General features: G+C 43.7%; 1 protein-coding gene across 1 annotated transcript in view; it reads right to left on the reverse strand.

Moving 5' to 3' along the window:
- Positions 1 to 15071, reverse strand: part of LOC139374128 (glycine receptor subunit alpha-3-like) — a 127410-nt gene extending 112339 nt beyond the window's left edge. Inside the window, exon 1 of the mRNA XM_071115127.1 lies at positions 14682 to 15071. Within this exon, the coding sequence (XP_070971228.1) occupies positions 14682 to 14752 (71 nt within the window). The 5' untranslated portion in view covers positions 14753 to 15071. The remainder of the gene's footprint in view (positions 1 to 14681) is intronic.
- Between the last annotated feature and the right edge of the window lie 597 nt (positions 15072 to 15668).

A 15668-nucleotide genomic window follows, 5' to 3' on the forward strand; every position in this document is an offset into this window, starting at 1 on the left:
ATTAATATATATATAGATAATAGGATTTATAAATCCTATTATCTATATATACGTATATATATAACTTCTTCCATATTTTGTTATGTTTTACAGCCTTATTCTAAAATGGAATAATGACAAACCAAAAACAGGTTTTTAGAAACTGAAATATCAAATTTACATAAGTATTCAGACCATTTACTCAGTACTTTGTTGAAGCACCTTTGGCTGCGATTACAGCCTCAAGTCTTCTTGGGTTTGACGCTACATGTTTGACACACCTGTATTTGGGGAGTTTCTTCCATTCTTCTCTGCAGATCCTCTCAAGCTCTGTCAGGTTGGATGGGGAGCTTCCCTCCACAGCTATTTTCAGGTCTCTCCAGAGAAGTTCGATCAGGTTCAAGTCCGGGTACTGGCTGGACCACTCAAGAACATTCAGAGACTTGTCCCGAAGCTTAGGGTCGTTGTCCAGGTGGAAGGTGAACCTTCGCCCCAGTTTGAGGTCCTGTGTGCTCTGAAGCAGGTTTTCATCAAGGATCTGTCTGTACTTTGCTCCCCCGACTTCTCAGTGTGGCCAGGTGACCAGCTCTAGAGTCTTGGTGGTTCCAAACGTCTTACATTTAAGAATGATGGAGGTCACTGTGTTCTTGGGGACCTTCAATACTGCAGACATTTTTTGGTACACTTCCCCAGGTCTGAGTCTCAAAGCAATCCTGTCTCGGAGCTCGACGGACAATTATTTCGACCTCATGGCTTGGTTTTTGCTGTGACATGCACTGTCAACTGTGGGACTTTATATAGACAGGTGTGTGCCTTTCCAAATCATGTTCAATCAATTGAATGTACCACAGGTGGTCTCCAATCAAGTTGTAGAAACATCTCAAGGATGATCAATGGAAACAGTAAGCACCTTGAGCTCAATTTTGAGTCTCATAGAAAAGTGTTTGAATAATTATGTAAATAAGGTATTTCTGTATATAAAAAAAATATAAAACCTGATTTTGCTTTGCGATTATGGGGAACTGTGTGTAGATTGATGATTTGTTCCCCCCATTTTAGAATAAGGCTGTAAAGTAACAAAAAGTGGAAAAAGTCAAGGGGTCTGAATACTTTCCAAATGTACTGTGTGTGTGTGTGTGTGTGTGTGTGTGTGTGTGTGTGTGTGTATGTGTGTGTGTGTGTGTGTGTGTGTGTGTGTGTGTATATATATATATATAATGTGTGTGTGTGTGTGCATGCATAGCATTAGCATTAAGCTAGTGCTGCCATTCAGTGAAATCAGGCCTGAATGTTTCTGCTCCAGATCCTCCATAGCTCTGAGATAAATAAACATAGTTTTAAGCAGCTTACTAGGCCAGCTAGCTGCTTCTGCTTTGCTCTGAAGATCTTCACCCAGCGAAAAGAGAAGGGAGAGAGGGAGAGAGAGGGAAGAGAAAGACAGAAAGAGGGGGGGGGGGGACAGAGTGCCCATTCAGAGAGAGGGGGGAGAGAAAATACCTTCAAGAAAGAAAAGAGTGTTGGGGCAACGAGCGAAGCGTCCGGTAAACGTCATCAATAACTCAACGCTTCCCCTCCTTAATCTATCTGTTAAAATGCAAGCCAGTGACACAAGGCCGACGGCGGGGGGAAGAAGGAAGCGCATCGAGTTAAAGACTACCAGATTCTCCTCTCTCTCTTCGCAGAGAGAGTTCTTACCGAGAGTCAGAGAGCCAGCGGCGTCAAGCGCACGGCTTCTATGTGCTAATGTAGTCAATGGTAAAACATAATGGATGTGTCCCTAAGCAGGGTAAATCAGACACTGAAAAACATAGAATGGAATCGTCCCAAAGCACACATTCAAGTAGAGTTAGAATGGCAGAGCCACTGCTGGAGCATAGAAACTGTGAGTTAGCGGGGAGACATAAAAGTATGTTATAGAATTTTCCCAAAGCACACCTGGAAGTATAGTTACAGTATAATGGAGCAGGGGAACTATGGCCGGGCCCTGGTCAAAATAAGTGCACTATATATAGGGAATAGACCAAAACTATAAATGAGCAGCTATCTGTGCCCCGGCGGGTAGTGTAGATGCCCGCCTCATGCCCCTTGCCCTGCACCCGGAACATTCCGCTCCAGCGAGCAGCCAGTGAGTCGCCCTATCTGGAGAGAGAGGGCACAGATGTGGTTTCACATCTGCCCTAGCATCATGTAGAAGACGTTTATATTGTCGTATTCACTAAAACATCAAGTACCATGCAGATGTATAGTTACTTAGCTATCTGTATATCTCAGAGTTAAAGCTCAAGTAGGAAGAGGGATATGTCCAATTGACTCAGACAGGCAGGCTCAAGGGAATGTACAGTAGCTAGCTGGTGTAGATATGCAACAAGGCAAAAATCCATAGTGCCTCTTGTAAACCATCTCATGTTAATACAGGCCAAGTCAGTGAAACGAGCCATCAAGCAGACAGCTCTTTTTCCTTTTATATTCATAACCTTACATCACAGTCACATGTATCTCAAAGAAAGCCATCCAGCTGCATACCAGTACTTTAGATTAGAGCGCCTACTGGGACACCAGCCAGACAATGTTAAAAGTGTTGTTAGTTCGATGCAGCAGGCGGATATCTACCAGAGCTTAGATCATAACCACACCTTCAAACCTCCTTAAAGCTTTATAACAGTGCTTTAGAAGAGCCGCTATCAGGCTTTGTGAGTGTTGGTAGTTCTAACAGGCAGATATCTATCTTCCAGGGCTTATCTCATGGGACATGGTTGGTAGTTCTAGCAGGCAGATATCTATCTTCCAGAGTGTATCTCCTGGGACATGGTTGATAGTTCTAGCAGGCAGATATCTATCTTCCAGGGCTTATCTCCTGGGACATGGTTGATAGTTCTAGCAGGCAGATATCTATCTTCCAGGGCTTACCTCCTGGTACATGGTTGATAGTTCTAGCAGGCAGATATCTATCTTCCAGGGTTACCTCCTGGGACATGGTTGGTAGTTCTAGCAGGCAGATATCTATCTTCCAGGGCTTATCTCCTGGCACATGGTTGATATTTCTAGCAGGCAGATATCTATCTTCCAGGGCTTACCTCCTGGTACATGGTTGATAGTTCTAGCAGGCAGATATCTATCTTCCAGGGCTTACCTCCTGGGACATGGTTGGTAGTTCTAGCAGGCAGATATCTATCTTCCAGGGCTTACCTCCTGGGACATGGTTGGTAGTTCCAGCAGGCAGATATCTATCTTCCAGGGCTTATCTCCTGGGACATGGTTGATATTTATAGCAGGCAGATATCTATCTTCCAGGGCTTATCTCCTGGGACCTCCATGTCACAGCACAGTGACCATGTAAGCTGCTATGACATATTTTAAAACGGGTTGTTTGGACCCCGGAAGCCGATTGGTTGATAGCAGGGAGTTATAGCACCACAATCCCCAAATTATCCAGGTAATGCCTGTTAACAGTTCCATTAGATTGATCAATGCGCATCCACTTTCCCACAGCCCCGGCAGTCAATTTATAAGCTTAATCTCCCGTGGAAAAAAGTGTCTAGACAATATTTCACCATGCTACCAGGCTAGCGTTTGGTTTGCAACAGTTGGGATTTGTCTAAACCTTGCTGTCTGCCTCTGACCTCCGGAAGAATGTTGCACTTTTTTATGATCTCCACTGTGCCATGCATATGAACGTGATGAGACTTCTCTGATCCACGCCAATTCATTTATCAGGATCATTAATGGATATATGCAAATAATTGGCAATGTAAACGAAGGTAAAACAAATGAAAGTGCACATAGTTGGCTGTCATTTCAGCTGCTTGGTGTGATTTAGTGGGCTTGCTAGCAAAGGAGAAGTAGCTAGCATGCATAGATAATGTGGTTGTTTAGCAACAAAACCGACGCGTAGCGCACCTATGGGGCAAAACAGATGGGTTGGTTTAGATTGTTTTATTTGATTTATTACATTTTTGCATTGTCTATATGCACACACACAGGATTCTTTCTACACACTCACTGACACTCCAACACACACATAACATGCTCACACATTTATGCTGACTATATACACACACACGCACACACACACACACACACACACACACACACACACACACACACACACACACACACACACACACACACACACTCATATATCCTGATGCCTAGTCACCTTACCCCTACACATACAGTGGGGCAAAAAAGTATTTAGTCAGCCACCAATTGTGCAAGTTCTGCCACTTAAAAAGATGAGAGAGGCCTGTAATTTTCATCTTAGGTACACTTCAACCATGACAGACAAAATGAGAGAAAAAAATCCAGAAAATCACATTGTAGGATTTTTAATGAATTTATTTGCAAATTATGGAAAATAATTATTTGGTCAATAACAAAAGTTTATCTCAATACTTTGTTATATACCCTTTGTTGGCAATGACAGAGGTCAAACATTTTCTGTAAGTCTTCACAAGGTTTTCACACACTGTTGCTGGTATTTTGGCCCATTCCTCCATGCAAATCTCCTCTACAGTAGTGATGTTTTGGGGCTGTTGCTGGGCAACACGGACTTTCAACTCCCTCCAAAGATTTCCTATGGGGTTGAGATCTGGAGACTGGCTAGGCCACTCCAGGACCTTGAAATGCTTCTTACGAAGCCACTCCTTCGTTGCCCGGGCGGTGTGTTTGGGATCATTGTCATGCTGAAAGACCCAGCCACGTTTCATCTTCAATGCCCTTGCTGATGGAAGGAGGTTTTCACTCAAAATCTCACGATACATGGCCCCATTCATTCTTTCCTTTACACGGATGAGTCGTCCTGGTCCCTTTGCAGAAAAACAGCCCCAAAGCATGACGTTTCCACCCCCATGCTTCACAGCAGGTATGGTGTTTTTTGGATGCAACTCAGCATTCTTTGTCCTCCAAACACGACGAGTTGAGTTTTTACCAAAAAGTTATATTTTGGTTTCATCTGACCATATGACATTCTCCCAATCTTCTTCTGGATCACCCAAATGCTCTCTAGCAAACTTCAGACGGGCCTGGACATGTACTGGCTTAAGCAGGGGGACACGTCTGGCACTGCAGGATTTGAGTCCTTGGCGGCGTAGTGTGTTACTGATGGTAGGCTTTGTTACTTTGGTCCCAGCTCTCTGCAGGTCATTCACTAGGTGTGGTTCTGGGATTTTTGCTCACCATTCTTGTGATCATTTTGACCCCACGGGATGAGATCTTGCGTTGATCCCCAGATCGAGGGAGATTATCAGTGGTCTTTTCTGGTGTCCTTTGACAGCTCTTTGGTCTTGGCCATAGTGGAGTTTGGAGTGTGACTGTTTGAGGTTGTGGACAGGTGTCTTTTATACTGATAACAAGTTCAAACAGGTGCCATTAATACAGGTAACGAGTGGAGGACAGAGGAGCCTCTTAAAGAAGAAGTTACAGGTCTGTGAGAGCCAGAAATTTAGCTTGTTTGTAGGTGACAAAATACTTATTTTCCACCATAATTTGCAAATAAATTCATTAAAAATCCTACAATGTGATTTTCTGTTTTTTGTTGGAGTGTACCTATGATGAAAATTACAGGCCTCTCTCATCTTTTTAAGTGGGAGAACTTGCACAATTGGTGGCTGACTAAGTACTTTTTTGCCCCACTGTATCTACCTCTATCACTCCAGCATCCCTGCACATTGTAAATATGGTATTGGAACCGACCCTGGATATAGCTTTTTACTTTCTCGTGTCCTTATGTCTTCTTATTATTTCTCCTGTGTTTTTGTTCTACCTTGTTCTTTTTAGTGCTACATTGATATTGATTATTGCATTGTTGGGTTTGGATTTTGCAATAAAGGCATTTCACTGTACTTGTGCATGTGACATTAAAACTTGAAACATGTAAATTAGATTTTGTTCTCTGATTTTTATTGAAAACATAAATATATTTGCACAAAGAGCACTTGTTGTCTCTCAAAATACATCATTACAGTTGTTGGTTAGCTAGCCAGCAATTTTTGTGGGCATATTAGCATAGGCGTGACATCTGTCAAAACAAGTCATGGTATCAAGAAAAATATAAAACTAGCTGAAACGAACCACCTATGATTCCACACATTGCAGTTTCTTGTCATTGTCTCTAGCTATCTGGCCATCCAGAATCACAACAACACACGGCCTTCTGCCCCATTGAAGCACACGCATAATTTTTGTGACGTTGTCAGCTAACCCTTCTATAGCTGCATGCCAGTGATTTGTTTAGCATCGCTACCCACTGTAAATAGAATGGATAGAATGAACAACCAGCCCATTTGGCGAGCAACTTCACAATCTCAGAACTAACCACTGACTATTTTGTATGGTGAAAAAAACTTACAAATTTACTCAATACAACAACATTTCTGAAAACATGTTGTTCATCTTTTTTTATATGTGGACAACCATTTTATAAAAGCAATAAGGCCCAAGAAACAAGGAATTACTCCCTCCTAAGGGCTGTAACTCCCATCTAAGGGCTGTAACTACCATCTAAGGGCTGTAACTCCCATCTAAGGGCTGTAACTACCATCTAAGGGCTGTAACTACCATCTAAGGGCTGTAACTACCATCTAAGGGCTGTAACTCCCTCCTAAGGGCTGTAACTACCATCTAATGGCTGTAACTCCCTCCTAAGGGCTGTAACTCCCATCTAAGGGCTGTAACTACCATCTAAGGGCTGTAACTACCATCTAATGGCTGTAACTCCCTCCTAAGGGCTGTAACTCCCATCTAAGGGCTGTAACTCCCATCTAAGGGCTGTAACTCCCATCTAAGGGCTGTAACTACCATCTAAGGGCTGTAACTCCCTCCTAAGGGCTGTAACTCCCATCTAAGGGCTGTAACTCCCATCTAAGGGCTGTAACTACCATCTAATGGCTGTAACTCCCTCCTAAGGGCTGTAACTCCCATCTAAGGGCTGTAACTACCATCTAAGGGCTGTAACTACCATCTAAGGGCTGTGACTCCCTCCCAAGGGCTGTAACTCCCATCTAAGGGCTGTGACTACCATCTAAGGGCTGTAACTCCCATCTATGGGCTTCGCCTCGGGAGTTATCGTATGACAATCCCCAGGTTCTCATGCCTTATTTCTTACTGGAGACCCTGTCAGGCCTGTCCAGCACCTTGTCACAGGCCACTCACTCAATCGCCCTGATACAGAGGGTTGAGTCACTCTGTGTGTGAGTGTGTGTATGTGTTTGTGTGTGTAAGACACAACCAGGGTTGTATGAGTCAGCAAGCCAGTGTGGCCACATTCATGACAACCAATAAAGTGTAGGGGCCAGAGAGACAGCAGGCACCCACATGACCAACTCAGACACACACAATCGCACACGAGCGCACACCATTCAAAACCAATTTCAATCCTTAGTGCTCATCACTTTTCCCCAAAACATAGATTGCCTGTCACAACATCCAGCTTTTATTGTCACATCTTGTATTCTTCCACAATGGATTGATACACGCCTGTAAATACACTAGAGGAAAAAGCCTACGTCCCAAATGACACCCTATTCGCTATATGGTGAACTACTTTTGACATAGGGCTCTGATCAAAAGTTGTTCACTATAGTGAAAAGGTTGCCATTTGGAATGTAGGCTAATACACTAAGGCTGTTTTTACAGAGACAGCCCAATTCTGATATTTTTTTTCCAGCTATTGGTCTTTCGACCAATCTCTTCCGATCTTTCTACATCAGATATTTTTCAGAGCTGATCGGATTGGTCAAAAAGACCAAATTAAATCAAATCACATTTTAACACGTGCTTCATAAACAACAGGTGTAGACTAACAGTGAAATGCTTACTTACGGGCCCGTCCTAACAATGCAGAGAGAATGACTTAGAACATAATAGAACAAATAATAACACAAGGAATAAATACACAATGAGTAACGATAACTTGGCTATATATACGGGATACCAGTACCATGTTGACGGGTAGGGATACGAGGTAATTGAGATAGATATGTACAATTAGGTAGGGGTAAAGTGACTAGGCAACAGGATAGATAATAAGCAGTAGCAGCAGTGTATGTGATGAGTCAAAAAAGTTAGTCTAGGTAGCTGTTAACTATTTAACTATTTAGCAGTCTTGTGGCTTAGGGGTAGAAGCTGTTCACGGTTCTGTTGGTTCCTGACTTGGTGCATTGGTACCACTTGCAGTGCGGTTGCAGAGAGAACAGTCTATGACTTGGGTGGCTGGAGTCTTTGACAATTTTCAGGGCCTCCTTCTGACACCGCCTGGTATAGAGGTGATGGACGGCAGGGAGCTCGGCGGGCCCCCGTGTTGAGGGTCAGCGTGGCGGAGGTGTTTGCCTACTCTCAGCACCTGGGGACGGCCTGTCAGGAAGTCCAGGATCCAGTTGCAGGGGGAGGTGTCATTAGCTTAGTGATTGAACGGTGAGCTATAGCCAATGAACAGCCTTCTCACATAGGTTAATTTTGTCCAGGTGGGAGAGGGCAGTGTGGAGTGCAATAGAGATTGCGTCATCTGTGGATCTGTTGAGGCGGTATGCAAATTGGAGTGGATCCAGGGTATCTGGGACGATGGCGTTAATGTGAGCCATGACCAGGCGTTTAAAGCATTTCATGGCTGCAGATGTGAGTGCTACGGGGCGATAGTCTGCTATGGTGGTCTGCTTAAAACATGCAGGTATCACAGACTGGGTCAGGGAGAGGTTGAAAATATCAGTGAAGACACTTGCTAGCTGGTCAGCGATAAGTGAAGAAAAGGCCAGAATTGTGCTGCCTGTGTAAATGTAGCCAAAGAGATTCCAGATAATTGACACCAATTCCAGAGTCCCCAAGGGTTTCTCTGGCATTTACACTTCAAATTGTACACCAAATAGGGGTCAAATGGTTAAAGGTATCTTCCAGCCAACAACACATTACTGTACAGTATTACAATTGGTCAAAGCTCTGTTAGAAGAGATCCTCCAATACATTATGTTCTTATCAGCTGGAGGATGGGAAATGTACTCTCAAACAAACATTGAGACACAGAGGAGTGGGAGGGATTGATATATTATACTGTTTTAATTGCTAAAATCATCAGTCCTTGTTTAATGTGAGTCCTCAATCCGTGAAGATGTCAGATAAACAATAACCACCCCCACATCCTATAAAGCAGATAATACCACAGTCAGTCAGTCAGTTCATTCATCTATCCATCCATCCATCCATCCATCCATCCACATGTTCAATATCATCAACCTAGCAGATCTGATTAACAAAATAAACTTTAAAGTCACTGAAAGGAAGATCACTATAATGACCTGAATGCTGAGAATTACAGATGAGCGAGAGCGAAAGACAGAGACAGAGAGAGACAGTGAGAGAGAGAGAGAGAGAGAGAGAGACAGAGACAGAGAGAGGGAGAGAGAGAGAGAGAGAGACAGAGACAGAGACAGAGACAGAGAGAGAGAGAGAGAGAGAGAGAGAGAGAGAGAGTTCCGCACTACAGAAACCTGACTTCTCAAAACACCCCCACCACTAACAGCAGCACATCTCCCTCTCGACACAGGACCTTAACTGTCAGTGCTGAATAGTACAAGGAGAGAGAGGAAGTTGAGTGACAGCAGTCAAGAAGGTGCTTCTTAGTGACCTCAGTATGTTTGGCTGAGCATGGTGTTCGTTTGCACTACCATAGCTGGGATTTGGTTTGATTTCCTGCATGGGACACTAAACATAATTACATGTTCAACTGTTAATCACTTTTGCGCAACAATGTCTGCTAAACGACCATATTATATGATATTATCAGATTACAGATTGAACTGCCTCTAGTGTGCTCTCCCTACGATGTCTGATTCCTGCAATGGACACATGTATAAATATTACTAGGTGTTGAACTGTAAATCGTTTAGGATGAATGAGCATATCATCATTACCATATATGACAGTTTAAATAGGTTTCCTCCAGCGTGCTCTCTCTGCGTGGTGTGGCCCGCCTGCGCGTGTCGCCTGCTGGTTGGCACGGTAATGCCCGGTGGGGCGTAGGAACACTCGCTGTTTACCTCGAAGATCATTTAGTAATCCCCACAGGGCAGGCACGTACAGAACGGCAGTGCACGTAAAACAGCGCATGTTAAACTAAACCCAGGGGGATGGATTGGAGGACACTATCAAACGTGTGTGTGTGTGTGTGTGTGTGTGTGTGTGCGTGCGTGCGTGTTTGTCCCAGTGAGGGCGGATAGACACACAGTAGATGCACACACCACATGGGTTCTGGAGACATTCATGTCAGATTGTCCGACAGAGGATTTGGAGATTTAGACTCTTTGTTCTATGTTAATGACTGTAACGGTTTTCTTCTATCTCCTCCTCTGATGAAGAGGTAGAACAAGGATCGGACCAAAATGCAGCGTGTAGATTGCGATCCATGTTTTAATAAACAAACGTAAAACACGAATCAATACAAACACTACAAAATAAAGGACGTAACAAAAACCTAAACAGCCCTATCTGGTGAAAACACATAGACAGGAACAATCACCCACAAACACACAGTGAAACCCAGGCTACCTAAATATGGTTCCCAATCAGAGACAATGACGAACACCTGCCTCTGATTGAGAACCATATCAGGCCGAACATAGAACTGGACAAACTAGACATGTAACATAGAATGCCCACTCAGATCACACCCTGACCAACCAAAACATAGAAATATACAAAGTAAACTATGGTCAGGGTGTGACAGTACCCCCCCCCCCCCCCCCCCCAAGGTGCGGACTCCGGCCGCAAAACCTGAACCTATAGGGGAGGGTCTGGGTGGGCATCTGTCCGCGGTGGCGGCTCTGGCGCTGGACGTGGACCCCACTCCACAATAGGTTCAGGTTTTGCGGCCGGAGTCCGCACCTTGGGGGGGGGTACTGTCACACCCTGACCATAGTTTACTTTGTATATTTCTATGTTTTGGTTGGTCAGGGTGTGATCTGAGTGGGCATTCTATGTTACATGTCTAGTTTGTCCAGTTCTATGTTCGGCCTGATATGGTTCTCAATCAGAGGCAGGTGTTCGTCATTGTCTCTGATTGGGAACCATATTTAGGTAGCCTGGGTTTCACTGTGTGTTTGTGGGTGATTGTTCATGTCTATGTGTTTTCACCAGATAGGGCTGTTTAGGTTTTCGTTACGTTCATTATGTTCTTTATTTTGTAGTGTTTGTATTGATTCGTGTTTTACGTTTGGTTATTAAAACATGGATCGCAATCTACACGCTGCATTTTGGTCCGATCCTTGTTCTACCTCTTCATCAGAGGAGGAGATAGAAGAAAACCGTTACAATGACTCACGAGGCTGGGCTGAAAAAGCCTATCAGTGTTTATCAGTGTTCCCCAAACCTCTCCTCGAGAACACACAGCCATGTAGCTATACTTATTTGATGTGCTTCAGCACTGGTAGCACTTGATTAGTTGAATAAGGTTCCAGTTGTGGAATAAATGAAATAAGTGGAACGGGCTGGGAGTAGGCTGACTCCAGGAGAGGTTTGGGAAAGCCTGGTGTACATGAGTTACTCGCCAAAATATAGTGACTGCCTGCCTAAACGTCCGCAGGGGGACACGAATGAGTCCAAGCATGAAATCTACAGTGAAATATTAAAAGCTCTGCTTTCTAAAAATCCAACTCCCAAAACTCCAGTCTGCCTGTAACATCCTCTCCCTTAGACTGCCATTTTGTAAGCAGTCCAGCAATGACATGGATTCAAAAAACAGATCCTATAAAGAGCCCAAATGGAGGTCATTCAATTTTGAGAAGCAGGACAAAAGTTTTACAAGGCGAACTTCCAGCAGAGCAGAATGATATGTGAGATGCTTTCCAAACATCCCTTTCTTGTCGAGTTGTCAGGAATCCCGCGAAAGTACAAGAGTGTATATAGCCTCGTTGTTATTTTATTGTGTTACTTAAATTTTTTTAAACTTCTGTTTATTTAGTATATATTTTCTTCAAACTGCATTGTTGGTTAAGGGCTTGTAAGTGAGCATTTCACAGTAAGGTCCACACCTGTTGTATTTGGCGCATGTGACAAATACAATTTTATTTTATTTTATTTGAGTGCTAAAAATGGAATCGACTACTTCTCCTGGCAGTGCTGCCCGCCAGGTCACCTCTCTCTCCTCTCCCAACCCTGGTATGACAGAGAGCTTTATAGTGGAATACTGCCTCTAAAATGGTGCCTACCAGGGCTTACCCCTACCCTCTTCACCATGCCCCTTGCCACCAAGTCTAAAACCCTGTCTGATGCCGCTTCAATGGTTTCTGACCGTTTGCTCATGTTGCTCCACATTGCCAAAGTACAGGACAAGGGTCTGCTCTAGAGGAAAGCTAGCACCCCTCGCAGACCACACTGCCCAGCACAGTGCAAGCTTTGCAAACAGTGGGCTAGGTACCCAAGTGAAATGTCTCCCTTGATGAAGATCTATCTGGCCAGAAAAACATAGACAGACTTTCCCATAAATGTTTAATTTGCAAGTACATAGCTTGCCCTACACAGTGTGCAAAGAGTCCCTTTCGCCATTCAAGTGAAGTGACAAACCCACAGGGGAAAGTAAAGTGCTCCAACATGGAATGGCTGCTATGCAGGCCTAGAGTAATGAAGATGAGGGAGAACAGTGGTTAAAGCCTATACCCCTCATCCAAGAATGAGCATCTGACCTATATATCCTCGGGATTCTAATTACACAAATAATCTGAGTCCCAAATGGCACCCTATTCCCTAAATAGTGCACTACTTTTGACCAGGCCCGAAAAGTAGTGTACAATGTAAGGAATAGGGTGCCATCTGAGACTCAGATTATATGTGTAATTAGAATCCCGAGGATATATAGGTCAGAAGCATATTCTTGGTTGAGGGGTCTAGGCTTTAAACACTATAAACCCTATAGAAAACTCTCCAGTCACCTTGGACTCTGAGCTGACACTAAACCAATACACATTGCAGTGTGTGCCAGTCAGGGACGTGGCAACAGGCATGGCCTGCATCCCAAATGGTACCCGATAGCCTAAATAGTGTACCACTTTTGACCGCTTACGGTGCCGTTCGGGACACAGCCATGATATCAATAATTCAATACAGGGGGATGCCAGCGGAAGACCATTACTATCACAGACACATCACACGAGAATAATGCGTTGTGTCGTTAAATAATGGAGGATGATCGACGGTGCATGCACGGGGCCTTTGAATGAGAAGACTTGTGTTGGTGGTGGTGATGCACGGCTTGAGTTGGGACTAGACTTTGCAGCAATTGCATTACCTCTGTGGCGTTGTACTGTGCTTAGTTGAGAAGGACTCAGGGAAGGAATGAGAGCCGGAGAGAGTACTGAAGTGGGAAGAGAGTATTGATGTGGGCGGGCTAGAGATATCCTTAGAGAGAGAGAGAGTAGCTATTGAAAGGGGAGTCCAGCCCGCTTACCACGAATAGCGATGAATGGCCCCGACGGTTTGCTCTGTAGCATAGCTGCTTGTCAAGCCTGACATAATGTCAATTAACATGGCCCTATGACGTGGGTAGACTGTCAAACGTGTTACACATGAACCAAACTGACATCTGAACACTGCACTTGGCTTGAGCAAACATATGTGGATCAGACATGTGTAACCTGCTCTCTAGATGGTAAGTAGACTTGGGTATGTGCTTGAGTTGTATCAACATGAAAAAGGCTTTTGTTGTATCTATCAATGTTTCATATCATGTTTCGTGGACACACATGTATGTATCAGAGAGAGAGAGAGAGAGAGAGAGAGAGAGAGAGAGAGAGAGAGAGAGAGAGAGAGAGAGAGATATTAAAGCCCTAATATTTGACCAAATCCAACACACCAGCCTCTCCAGCATGTTGTATTACATAACATTGTGGCTGGCTGGGACCATAATTGCACTATAAAGATTGTTTCTATGTGAGAAAGCTTATGTTATAACTTGATCTAGAAATACCTTCACTTTCACATCCAATAGCCCTTAGTGTTTAAGCGTTAATGACTGTCAATCATATAAGGTGTTACATATATATATATATATATATATATATATATATATATATATATATATAATTCTGCTCATTCGGATTGCATGCAAATATACAATTTATTTTGATAATTCAAGCGGCTTTTTCTTTGATCTCGGCCCAGAAATTCCATGAGATTTCTCGATTACGGCACCTGTTACTGAGAGAGAGAAGAGAAATCCTTGTCAGGATCAGATCAGCACACTGAGCATAACGATCGAATTCCTGGGAAACGGGGATTTGAGAAATACGCAGGCAGTTTACAGGGTCTACATTTAATACAGACAGAAATTGAATTCACTTATCACGAATACTAAACGGCGCGTGCATCATGATCGTACCGTTTCTGACTGATTTGTTGAGCAATGGCCAAAATCCCTCGTGGAAGGATCACCACATGTATGTTTGTCGAGATAAAACATCATGAATAGATGACTCTCTTAGAGGCTTTTGTACTTGATATGATTCTTATATCTATGTGCCTGTAGCCCAATCCCAGAATGTGAGAGGAAAATCCACTCCGTATTGAACGCTTCCAGTGTTTTAGGGTCATATAGCCTATTTGCGAACCACTCAAATCATTGGCGCCCTCAAAGCACCTAACATTAATCAAACAGTTCGGGAACTTCAACAATCAGTGTGAGTAAATCAAGCTGCGTAATGTTGGCTGCTGCCGAACTCCCTTACCTTAGCAACACAGCTATTTCCCACGCGAAGAATCCCCATACAGCTACAAAGTGCAGCCTTTTCCGCGTCATCTCAAGATTTGAGTTGCATATACATGTACCCGGGAACGCCTCAACTGCCTCTGTTCGCCACTTAGGGTAAGACTCTTGACTTTCAGCACCGTGGACAGTGCTCCAACTGATGTCGACACAATCCAACACGCGGCAGGCTCGTGGCGCACGGTAAACGCAAACGCATAACAGTTTCGGAATCCCACATAATACTAATCTACTTCACTACTCATAACTGGACAGGTTTTACCGACCTAGCAACGACACCAACAAGAGAGCATAGTATATTCTGAAATACGACTCTAAAGTAGGAATACCAGTAATTTGGGGTAGCGCTCGGAGGCTGAACAGATTCTTGACACATTCACAACATCTCAGCGGTCTTGAAGAGCGGGGGCATAGAGAGCCCGCCCCAGACGCGCGCGGCACCGGTGACTGACAGCGCATTATTCCACTCGCTCCTATAAATGTTCCAGCAGAGCCACGCTAAAGCTTCAATTAGACAAGCACTGATGTGGAACCTCATTACTGCATGAGCATCCCCCATCTCTCTCTCTCTCTCTCGCTCTGTTTCATTGACATATTACAGCACGAATTTGTTGTCATTGTTGTCGAGTTGCTGTCCAGATCAGCCTCATGTGTAAGCTATAGCAGCCATAGCTTACACATTTGTTTAACATTTTTATTTAACCTTTATTTAACCAGGTAGGCTAGTTGAGAACAAGTTCTTATTTGCAACTGCGACCTGGCCAAGATAAAGCATAGCAATTCGACACATACAACAACACAGAGTTACACATGGAATACAATACAATACAGTAGAAAAAAAAAGGTCTATATACAGTGAGTGCAAATGAGGTAAGATAAGGGAGTTAAGGCAATAAATAGGCCATGGTGTCTAAGTAATTACAATATAGCAATAAACACTGGAATGGTA

The sequence above is a fragment of the Oncorhynchus clarkii genome, chromosome 19 (assembly GCF_045791955.1).
Source record: "Oncorhynchus clarkii lewisi isolate Uvic-CL-2024 chromosome 19, UVic_Ocla_1.0, whole genome shotgun sequence".
In the NCBI taxonomy this organism is placed as follows: Eukaryota; Metazoa; Chordata; class Actinopteri; order Salmoniformes; family Salmonidae; genus Oncorhynchus; species Oncorhynchus clarkii.